Source organism: Paramormyrops kingsleyae, chromosome 4 (assembly GCF_048594095.1).
Source record: "Paramormyrops kingsleyae isolate MSU_618 chromosome 4, PKINGS_0.4, whole genome shotgun sequence".
Taxonomy (NCBI): domain Eukaryota; kingdom Metazoa; phylum Chordata; class Actinopteri; order Osteoglossiformes; family Mormyridae; genus Paramormyrops; species Paramormyrops kingsleyae.
The window spans coordinates 7,075,840-7,087,836 of record NC_132800.1 but is presented as its reverse complement, the minus strand read 5'-3'; the positions used below and the strand labels follow the sequence as shown (position 1 = coordinate 7,087,836).

Below are 11,997 nucleotides of genomic sequence, written 5' to 3'. Positions count from 1 at the left end.
ATTTGTAAAGGAGTTTTATCTGACGGATAAAGCCGATAATGACGTAATAATCAAAGTCACAGTTTCTTTGACATTTTCAGCTGTATGATCCATAGATCATACTGTATGCTGAGGTGAAATTACGGTCTGGTTGGGCATAGTGCAAGAAACAGTGATAAATAGAATATAAAAATGAATATGAAAGATATTTTAAACACTGAAAATCTGACAATTTCCACTGCATACTGAGACATGGATATAAGGCAGAGATAAATAGAATGAAAATGCAGTTTAACAAGAGTTTTATATACAGTTCTCCAAAAGGAATGCATAGTATGGGTTTTGTTACAGTTATATTGCAGTTGTGTTATATTGCAGTTACAGTTTTGTTATGTTACAGCTATAATACCACTCATTACATCGCAGAACGGTCAAGGAAATGATATATGAGGAGTATTATGGAGTGTGGAGCCATGTTTGCTAAACCACTACCCTACAAGCAGAATCGGCTTCTTATATATTTGTTATTTAGTTTGTCTTCTTTTCCCTTTATCCTTCATTCTCAAAGCATGATGTGGTACAGTAGACAAAGAAAGTCCTATTTGGTCCACACGTTTTTTTTTTTTTTGCACAAACACAATGCCAGAGTGTTGTCATGGATACAATAAATATGAAAATCGTTGCTAAGTGGGAGGTGACAAGAATAATGTGACCGAGAGGGACACAGCAGCCACACTGGCTCTCCATCTGAAGACCCAAGTTGTGTCGAGCAAAAGCCACAGTCTTTAGGTTCACCCTCACCAACAACACTGGAGTTCTGCTATTGGCTTGGGGCTCTGTAAGGTGACCCAGCTCCACCAATGATCTCGTTCGTTAATGTCGAGAATATCTCCCATACTGAGACTTGTATAGGACTTGTGCAGTAAGTGGGTTAACTGTCCTAATGCAGAACTCTGCCTCTTGTGATAACCTGGTGCTGAAGGATTATGGGAAACCGTATGAATCTTTGCCACAATGTGGAACAAGGCAATGAAATTGACATTAAACATGGATGAGGTCCAGATTGTGGACCAGACATGAACCTGACATACATCCTGCTTGTGTTACCAGACTCCATCCTCTGATTCCTAATGCCTGTCTGGTCTTCAGCTTATCCTGAATGTATATAATCCCCCTACTAACATCTCTCTACTATCTTTGGATTGCGGCGACACTCAGACTGGAGATCCTGTTCCTAGGGTACCGAGGTACTTGAATGATATCCACAGCATGCTCTTCTGGTGAACCCAAGATCTAGGTCAGATATATTGGCTATAGAAGGATGTTTAATGGCGTGCATCAACCTTAATCACTGCTCAGCTGTCACTCCCGTGCTGAAGGGAGCTCCCATCTCAGAAAACAATGCGAGTACATGTTGTGCGCATGTAAATTGCTGATTCCCTGAATTAATTACATTGTCTGAAACGGTCTCGGCTCCTGTTGAGAGTGCCCAATAGGTAGGTGAACTGAAAATGAGTAAATGACTAGCCGCTAATTCGGAGATGCCCTCACCAGGGACGCGCCTATGCTCATTTCAAATCAGCATAATTACATACAGACCTGCCAGCAATTTGGTTTATCGGTATAACTTACCCTTCAGTGGAGAGCTGCAGTATTTATTGGTGGCAGAATGATGGAAGTATAGGAGTGGATGGGTGAAGAGGAGGGACAAAGCGGGGAATCTCTAGGGGAAGCCCAGGGCCCTTCCCTGAGACGGAATACCTCTTCACTGATACACCCACCAATAAAAGGATGTTGCCGGCTGCCTGACACTCTAGTCAGACCTGTGGCTTCTCTCAGGCCAAAGCGACAAATAATCATGCATTCCTGATACTGTTTCTTATAGGTCAAAAACACAAAAACAGACAAGAATGAAGGAATACTCATAAGAAATACTCATGAGAAATACTCATAACAACTCAAGATACTTAAAGTCATTACAGCCCGGTCCTGTTCCCTCCGAGCCTGTTGAAGGATGTGCCATGTTCACTATCACCATCAACACAGTCTATATAAAAGTTACAGAAAAAGATTACAAATATATAAGAAGAGCATAAGGACAAAGAGCCAGTAAGCATGTAACTTGACTTTGCTTAGAACAAATCCTTAGTGACTGTCAAAGCTCAGATGATCTCAATAAAGGACAGCGTTTCAAATACACGTTGTAAATGCTATACAGAATATCAACAAGGCCTTCTTTGTTGCTGATGAACCCCCAACCGGCTGGAGTTTGAATCTCCACCGGTGGGGATGCTCCGCTGTTTCCTGACGCGTAGCCAAATTCAAACATGGCTTTGTCCCGACCCATCTGGCTTGCTGTAATCCTCACAGACAAAGCCAGCCCACGACAGCAAAGATCACCCGATTTACAGGGCTTCTGGATTCCCCCCTCTCTGCCCATGAGACGGTGTAAGAGGCTGTCAGCATGTGCTACGTCCATGTTCCTCAAGCTAACACTGATCAGTCACTCAGTCTGACTTCAAGCCACTCGGAGAAATGACAAGTTCAGGATAATCGTCCAGTTAGTGCAATTCCAACTAAAATGCAATGCAAACATGCTGTACTTCATGCTTGCTGAGTCATGTGATCTGGTTACAGTCATGACTGACTGTCTGATCTCTGGAGCACAATTGAAGAGCAAATTTCCAAAACTCTCTCACTCCAAGAGGTTTGTTTTTGAGAAAATTTCTGTGGACTTTTAATGAAATGAAGACTGAGTGAGTATTGGTTCCTGATACTGCAACATATGATGAGGAATTATGACTCACCTCAACAGCTAAAAATTGATGGAGTGGAGTGAGGCAATTTGCTCTTCAATTAACAACGGAGCTATACTTCAACTCACTAACAGCCCTTGGATACATATGTTGCTGCAGCATCCTCACGCTCACTGCTTAATGAGTAACTAATAATCCATCACTAACACACTGTGCACCACCCCAGCATAAGACTCAGGGAAATACAAAACTTCTAAGATAGTACATAGAACCACAGTTCTCAGGGGCATCTATCCATCCATTTAGGACCCCTGTTATTTCGAATTTACATGAACGATATTGACACCATAAATACCGTAAACTGGTTAAATTTGCAGACGACACCAAGGTGGGTGGTGTAGCAGATACTGATCTAGCAGCAGAGAGGCTACAACGGGATCTTGATTTAATTAGCGACTGGGCTGATACCTGGCAGATGAAATTTAACGTAGATAAATGTAAGGTACTCCATGCAGGGAGCAGAAATATACAGTAAAGTACAGATATTTTATGGGTTCCACTGAAATAAAGGTAGCTGATTATGAGAAAGACCTCAGTGTGTATGTTGATGCTTCCATGTCCCACTCTCGCCAGTGTGGGGAAGCAATTAAAAAGTCCAATAGGATGTTGGGTTACATCTCTAGGTGTGTGGAGTTTAAGTCAAGAGAGATGATGCTACGATTATACAATTCCTTGATAAGACCCCACCTAGAATATTTTGTGCAAGTTTAGTCACCATACCTTAAGAAGGATATTGCTGCCTTAGAAAAGGTGCAACGGAGGGCTACGAGAATGATTCCTGGTCTTGGAGGAATGTCTTATGAGGAGAGGTTCAGACTCTGTTCAGACTCGAGCAGAGGGGACTAAGGGGGGACATGATCCAGGTATGTAAGATTCTAACAGGTCTGGATGCTGTTCAACCAAAGTTACTTCAATATTAGTTCAAATACAAGAAGTAATGGCCATCGGTGGAAATTAGCGGCAGAACATTTTAGACTGAATTTAACTTAAGAAAACACTTCTTTACACTGCGTGTAGTTAGAGTATGGAATAGTCTTCCTGCTAGTGTAGTGCAAGCTGAAACCCTGGGTTCCTTTAAATCAGAGCTAGATAAGATAAACTCCTATTAGCCCAAACGAGCTTGATGGGCAGAATGGCAGTCGATGGCCGTAGGTGCTCAGATCAAGGAAGGAGGCTGGATTGTCCTGGGGGAATCTGGGGGAATCTCCACAGAATACTGTACACGTGCCGGGGCAGTGACTCTTTCCCTGAGGGTATGTGTGCCATTTCTCCAAGGCGACATACACTTCTGAGTAATCCATGGAGCAAATGAAGGTGAAATCACTCTACCAACCCTGGGATCTGAATCGACGACCTTCTGATGACAGGCAAACTGTTCTAACCTACCAAGTCTATATTAATCATATAGGAATTCAAGTACCACTTACAATGTGATAAATGTAGCCATGTAGTAAAACTCTGGGTTTGAACCCCCCCTCCTCCAAATTTATTTGCTCTTGACCAGCTGGGTAGTAATATTATGAGCTTGCACCCCCCCCCCCAGAAATTTGCAGGACCCTCCTCAAAATTCAGTTCTGGCTACGGCCCTGGATAACTAGATGAGAAAAAATGAGAGACTGTAGTGTATTAGAGCAGCAGTCGAACCCTCAGCCGGAACCCGTCTCACACACATGCATGGAGGCACGAGATACATGCCGATACTGAAACAGCCACACACACACTGAGACACACTACGTCCTCCACCCCTACACCCCATCCTCTCCATCCTGAAGCTCCACCAGCAGAGTTCTTTAGGTGGATGGATGAGCCATTTTAAGTCCTCCAGTGTTAATCCATTAAGCGAAATGTTGTTTATTTCTATCCAGCACGCTGCTCGAGTTTGCCCGAGCGCTCTCCTCCTGAGAAAATGACAGAGGGTAGAACGGAAGGAAGGAAGGATGCAAGCGGCGAATAGAAAGAGCAGATGCAGGGGGGTGTGCCCCCAGTCGATAATGGCTTGAGAAATTAAATCACTCAGAGGATTGGGGGGTGGGTGAGGGGCTGCCGTCATCATCGACGAAGGAACCTCTAATCTTGGCTGTCGCTGGTCTTCTCCGGGATTTTAGAAGCGATAGTATGCAACGAACCTCTTGAGGAACAGGGAGGCTTCAGATATAAAAGCGCCAAACGAACGAAACAGAAGTTGCCGTTAGCTCCGCCCAGGGAGGACCAAGAGCAGGACTCCCAAGCCTTCGTTGTAGTCAATGAACTGAATCATTACAGTCTTCTGGGGTTCTTCAGATCTATACCACTCTGCTGGAGCACCATGGCCTCCAGAAAGCTTTTGTCCCAGATGGGAACTGAAAATCCTGTTTTGCCTAATTGTGGCTTGAGTTGGATTTGCTTATGTCATCACCCAGTTTGTGAACCCAGCTTGGCACCGACCGAATTGCTTAGATACGATCGAGTATCGGGAAATGTCATTCAGTACCAAATTTGGATACCTAAGGAGTAAATCTCACCAGCGTCAGCCAATGGGCATGCAGCATGCATGTACAAAGATCTAGTAATGCTGGTGATCGGTAACGTTACATGAGCACGTCATAGAGGCACGCAAGAAAAACACTCTGGAGCTCACATGTGTACGCGTGTTAGGACCCGGTCTCAGACGTGGCTGACAGGTCTGAGTGCACACGCAGATGAGAATGTGCTGATATTATTAAACGCACATGTTGCCTGAAAATCTTCCGTCAAATTTGCTCAGTATAATGTGAGTTTTGTCATGAGCAGCTGGTCTGCTATAGCGAGAATTACCAAGAGAGTAATTAGGCAAACCGGGATTAACCGCATGATAGCCTAATATATGTCTATATTAATCACTCATAAACATTTGGTAGGCTATTTACAACCAGTTAACCCTAAATGGGCTGAGGGTACTCAGTATTTAAGGTGAAACCAAATCACATTTGGGACTGTATGCAGTTGTTCTACTACTTAAAGTAACAATATCTCATTCAGCTAAATCTTATTGTTTTTAGATAACTTCTTTAAGTACATATGAAGGTACTGTCAGGCTGGAGATGCTGACAGGAAAAAGAAGGAAAAAACTTACTGTGTTTTTAAAAAAAGAAAAAAAAAGGATAGTGTGTAAGCAGAGCCAAACAAATAAACAAACAAACATTGCATTTTATGTAGAAATTTCTCAACTGCTTTGGAATAAAAAAATATGCATTATAATTATAATTTGCATATGTGACTCTGCCATCTGTCTATGGAGGTAAAGGACCTGGAATTCATAAGAGTATTAATGCATTCATTCATTAGAATTTGTTTCTGCTCAAGTCCCCTGTGTGCAAATTGCTTGTTTGATAGTTTTTTTTACCCTGCTAGCATCAGTGCTATTATTTAAAGTAAGCCTACAGCCCTGAAACAGAATGCAGGGAAGGTACACTGGAGCAGGGTTTCTCAACCCGGTCCTCGGGGACCACCAGACGGTCCATGTTTTTGCTCTCTCCCAATTCCCTGCCAATTGGGAGAGAGCAAAAACGTGGACCGTCTGGTGGTCCCCGAGGACTGGGTTGAGAAACCTTGCACTAGACTACTAAAAAGAGCATCTGCAGTACCTAATTCAGAATGCTGGTAGCTCAGTGGGTTACTGTACGCATCCACAAATTGTACACCCCTGAAATTCCGTTAAATATTTTTTTTGTTATGAACCTGCTCTGAATGTGTAAAAATGCCAAGGGGCTGAAACGTAAAACTACAGCCATGGCCAAAGGTTTTGAGAATGACACAGACATTAATTTTCACAAAGTCTGCTGCCTCAGTTTTTATGATGCTGATTTGCATGAACTCCAGAATGTTATGAAGTGTGATCAGATCAATAGTGATCAGACTTTAATCGCAAAGTCCCTCTTTGCCATGAAAATTAACTTAATCCCAAACAACCAATTTCCACTGCATTTCAGCCCTGCCACAAAAGGACCTGCTGACATCATTTCAGTTATTCTCTCATTAACACAGGTGAGAGCGTTGATGAGGACAAAGCTGGAGATCGCTCTGTCATGCTGACTGGGTTACAATAGCAGACCGGATGCTCTAAAAGGAGGGTGGTGCTTGAAATCATTGTATGTCCTCTGTTAACCATGGTTACCTGCAAGGAAACACGTTCAGTCATCATTGCTTTGCACAAAAAGGGCTTCACAGGCAAGGATATTGCTGCTAGTAAGATTGCACCTAAATCAACCATTTATCGGATCATCAAGAACTTCAAGGAGAGAGGATCAATTGATGTGAAGAAGGCATCAGGGCGCCCAAGAAAGTCCAGCGAGCACCAGGACCGTCTCCATAAGTTGATTCCGCTGCATCTGCACGCACAGTGAGGGAAAGACTTTTGGAGGATGGCCTGGTGTCAAGAAGGGCAGCAAAGAAGCCACTTCTCTCCAAGAAAAACATCAGGGACAGACTGATATTCTGGAAAAGGTCCAGGGATCGGGCTCCTGAGGATTGGGGTAAAGACATTTTCTCTGATGAATCCTCTTTCTGATTGTTTGGGGCATCCAGAAGAAAGATTGTTTGGAGAAGAAAAGGTGAGCGCTACCATCAGCCCTGTGTCATGCCCACAGTAAAGCATCCTGAGACCATTCATGTGTGGGTTTGCTTCTCAGCCAAGGGAGTGGGCTCGCTCACAATTTTGCCCAAGAACACAGCCATGAATAAAGAATGGTACCAAAACATCCTCCGAGAGCAACTTCTCCCAACCATCCAAGAACAGTTTGGTGTCAAACAATGCCTTTTCCAGCATGATGGATGTAATTGTCAATAAAAGCCTTTGACACCTATGAAATGCTTTTAATTAATTATACTTCAGTATACCTTAGAAACATCTGACAAAAAGATCTACAAACACTGAAACAGCAAACTTTGTGAAAACAAATACTTGTGTCATTCTCAAAACTTTTGGCCACAACTGTAAAGATTTGAACTCTAATGTGTAATACAATTTTAATTTTGTTCAAATAATTTCTGTAAAATTTTGAAGGATACGCTGCCTCAGAGGTGGGGTAACCTTAGTCCGCAGCCGGCCTGAGACCCACAGGTTTCACAAAACACATTCTATCTCACGCCTGAGGCAAGTAAACAGATCCAAGGACCAACCTGTGTTCATTTTAGAGGGAATCTGAAGACATCTACGATAATAAACATCTGGTTGTAAATCCCCACCTACAGAAGCGTGCTATAAAAAATAGATTACCATAAGCAGAACTATGGGTCAAATCCACACCCAGTCCCCAACTGAGAGATATTACTGACTATAATTCAGATTGCTATCATTCGTGGTAGCTACTACATAGGTATTATTTTGTGGTTTCCAAATACTGCAAGCCCGGTTTAAGGGGTAGGAGTAGCGGTAATACACATTGATACATGTGTGGATCTTATGGCGGCATGATATTAGTCTGATACGTACCGAGAATAAGTCCTGCCAGTTTGCAAGGGGAAATGTTGATATTTTGATGTCAGACGTGAAACGAAGGAAATACATTCAGCTCAGTTTACAGGCAGAAAAGAGGCTCGGGTACAGAATGGCTTTTTCCGGCTGATGGAATTCATTAACCAAAGGCAAGGTCGTGTCCCTCACTATTTGAATGAATAATCTTATTTAAATGCAAAAGTTAAGAGAAGGCGGGGCTAAAATTAGACCTTGCGAAATGTAGTAGCGACATCACTTGCTTGTACGTGCATGTTAATTGGCATGTCAATCCACTTATACGGACATGTCCAGCTCTCCTAGGCAGTTGTTCCAGTAATTGCAGTCTGGCTGCCTTAGATTTCAGTCTAGTGTGGTCTGCAATAGCTGAGCCCGCAGGTCTCAGGATGAGAAAGGATATCAACCAAGAACACGTCCAGAAAACGAATGACTGATTATTCTAGTAGGCGTAGACATGAAGACATTAGAATGAAAATGAACGAGTGCACGTTTGCATGTTGAAAATTAGCGATCCGTTTAACTAGCCTGCATTTCACGTCGTAGGTGGAACTCTGGAATATCTGAGAGCTAAGAGCGACCCCTGCTGGAAAGAAACTAAATAATGACGACGAATATGTCGATTATTATGCATGTTGTTCTTCTTCTTCCTCATAATAATAATAATAATAATAATAATAATAATAATAATAATAATAATAGTAATAATGCTGTTGTTGTTTCTGTTGCTACTGTGTCATTAGTAGCAGTATTTGGTTGTATAATAATACTTATCTGTTTTTGATATTACGTTATATAACTTTTGTTCAAGGATAGTAGTATTTGTATTGAAGGAAAGTTTTGACAAGAACAGGTTGAAGGTATAAAGAAGAATGTGTGTGTTTTTAAAATGGCAGGTGTCAGATATTCCTTTCAGAAATTTGTAGTTAAAGCTTCAGTAAATAACCATTAGATGGCGATGTAGCACAATTCACTGATGAATATTTAATTTATGCATGAAAATATTTGAAGGCATTCTAAACTTTAAGCCAAAGAAAAAGTCTCTGTTTTACAAAGGGAATATATAAGGGAATGCAACGATTACGTCACTTATTTGATAATGCAATCACAGCCCTAGACTTAGCAGAAGGAACTTTTATTATTATTTCTCTTGTATTACATTTTGATTTCACTTATTCACTCATGCTGTTCTTGGTTTTACTTCAGGTTACCGGTAAACTGTTATTTGTAAAATTCATGCATACAGAAATGATACGGTTAAACGTAAACAGGATATTCACAAACATACGACCCACAGCAGAGGGCTGAACTTCCTTGACTCGCCATTCATCTGATTGCAACTTGACGGATGTCTTGCATACGACATACCATGCCATGTGACGCATAAAAGACATGCCATGTGATGCATAAAACGCGTACAATGGGACGGAGGGGGCGTAAGCTTGGAGGACCTGTGAGGCAGGAGCAGCCGATGGACCCTTTCTGGGGAGTGTGTGATGTAACAGATCCTCCTAGCATGAGACTTGTTAACTGTACTGAAAGCCCTGTGAAGGGATCAACTTGGAGCAGAAAATTCAAAGCGAAAGAGCAGGTATGCCACTCCCTCACCACGGCAGTAAGAGACCAGCAGTGACCCTAGGCTGCAGGCTACAGCACTGCCGTCGTTCCTTTGGAGGACCTCTGGCCGTAAAACGAACCAGTCACTGCATATCAGCAATGGAATACATCCATTCATGGAGGGTTAGAGAAGAAGCTGCAGCCAATAGCGTTGCGGTGACTGGGCGGGGCAGTGGGCGGGGTCAGTGTGGCGACGTATCAGAACGGGGTGTCCATCTGGCTGCCCCGGGCGCCGGCTGGCACCGCTCCGTAGCTGCTGTCCTGCCAGCGAAGCCACCTCACTCTCACCTCCGTCTGCACCTGAGGACGTTGGTGGCAACGTTGTTAAAATGCACGAAAGGCCAAGCGTCCGCTGCCTCATGCTGCAATTAAACAAGGACGTGCTGCCAACGTGGTAAGTAAAAGCAATTATAAGGGTAGCGAGATTCTGGAAGAAACGCAGTAATAGTTGCCTCCAATAATTAGCCGTTGTCTTCTTCATAATGTCACTACTCACCTCTTTATTGAGAAAGCAGTAGAGCACAGCGACAATGAAGCCCTGCAGGAGGGAGGAAGACAGAAATGAGGGACGATGGGAAGCAAAATAACGACAGACTCCATTTTCTCCCTTTAAGGAGCATAATTTTCTTAGGGGGTGCACATTCCGCTGTGTAATTTAGCATTTTTTCACAGTATTCTAAAAAATGTCAAGCAGCGAGAGCAATCGCACCATCTCCATGTATAATCAATGCAGTTGGTTTATAGCCAGAAATACTCATTCAACTGCAGAATAAACTTCTCGTTTCAAGGTTTCAAGAGCGGCACCTAGCGGTCGACCTGCTTGCAGTGGACAGCAGGTGCCTCATGGTGTGTCCCTGTGTACATACTCCATGGTACTCAACATATGTAACTGTAAATAATCCTTTTAGGATCTATTGCAGGTAAGGATCTTTCTAAGGTGGAACTACTACATCATTATATACAACAAGTCAGATATTGATCATATTTGTACACGTAACAACTGACAACACAAGCTGGGATTTTGGTGTCCACAATATCCACCAACACTCATTTCCAAGGGAGAACATGTAATGGGAGCCCATTCATCATTCATGTCCATATCTGGCTGTGTGTCCGAAGCCTTTTCTTTTGGCAGAAAAACAAAGGACTGAACCCCCCACTGTCTGCTGTCTTTTGTTTGATAAGACCATCAGGTAGCAAAACAGATGGATACGTGACTGATAAAATAGGGTCTCTGTCGGAAGCTTCCAGTGCTGTGCCTTTGACTCTCAGCGAAATATCATTAGCCAATGATATATTTTTGAACTGATGAGTGACGGAATGAGACACTCCGGGGGCCAATCAGCTCCCAGGTGGGGCCAGTGGCCCTGGCAGTAGAGCATTAACACCATGACATGTCCCGACTGGGCGGAGCCTACCTGGAAAGAGCCGAGGCACAGCTCGAGACAGAGCCGCGTCCTGACGTGCACGGAGTCCGGCAGGAAGCTGAACACCATGTAGTGGGTCCCAAACAAAGGGATGAGCAGAAGGGTGGATTTGGTCAGGCGTCTAGGAGAGAGAATGATCAGGGATGGGGAGGGAACGGGACAAATCACTGCGACCGTTCAGCAGTTGGTGGATCTGTTGGTGGCATTCTGACATCTCTTTACGACTCTAATATTCTCTATTTATTCTCTGCCAACACAGATAACCAAACTAGGGAACTCAAGACAAAATTTTGGGTCACGAGAAGGTGCGTTTCCAGGAAAACTGGATGCAACAGAGTAGGAGACAGTTTGGCGTGGAGGGGGCAACTTAATAATTTAAATGCAACAGTCTAATGATTGTTTTCAGTTCATATTCAGTTTTCAAGTTTTATCATCGCATCTGCTCCAAGTAACAGGGTGAAATTCATGTGCCACAGTTGTATGGAGGGACAATAAGACCAACAACCGTGCAAATAAAGGACAAAACAGCAGTGCAGTAGAAGACCAAATGCATGCAAGAAAGAAAGAATATATATATATATATATATATTATTATTATTTTTTTTTATTATTATTATTTTTTTATTTTGGGGGGGAGGGGTACATGCCCCCCCAGTTCCTATGTCCCTGGCTGTATGAACAAAACACAGGC

The 11,997-nt window shown here is 43.0% G+C and overlaps 1 protein-coding gene across 1 annotated transcript in view; it reads right to left on the bottom strand.

Moving 5' to 3' along the window:
• Nucleotides 1-9,369: 9,369 nt before the first annotated feature.
• The window catches only part of ghrhrl (growth hormone releasing hormone receptor, like), a 33,068-nt gene continuing 30,440 nt past the window's right edge, over nucleotides 9,370-11,997 (bottom strand). Inside the window, exons 11-13 of the mRNA XM_023844728.2 lie at nucleotides 11,298-11,427; nucleotides 10,376-10,417; nucleotides 9,370-10,179 (exon numbers count right to left, since the gene is read on the bottom strand). Coding sequence (XP_023700496.1) covers nucleotides 10,078-10,179; nucleotides 10,376-10,417; nucleotides 11,298-11,427 — 274 coding nt within the window. The 3' untranslated portion in view covers nucleotides 9,370-10,077. The remainder of the gene's footprint in view (nucleotides 10,180-10,375; nucleotides 10,418-11,297; nucleotides 11,428-11,997) is intronic.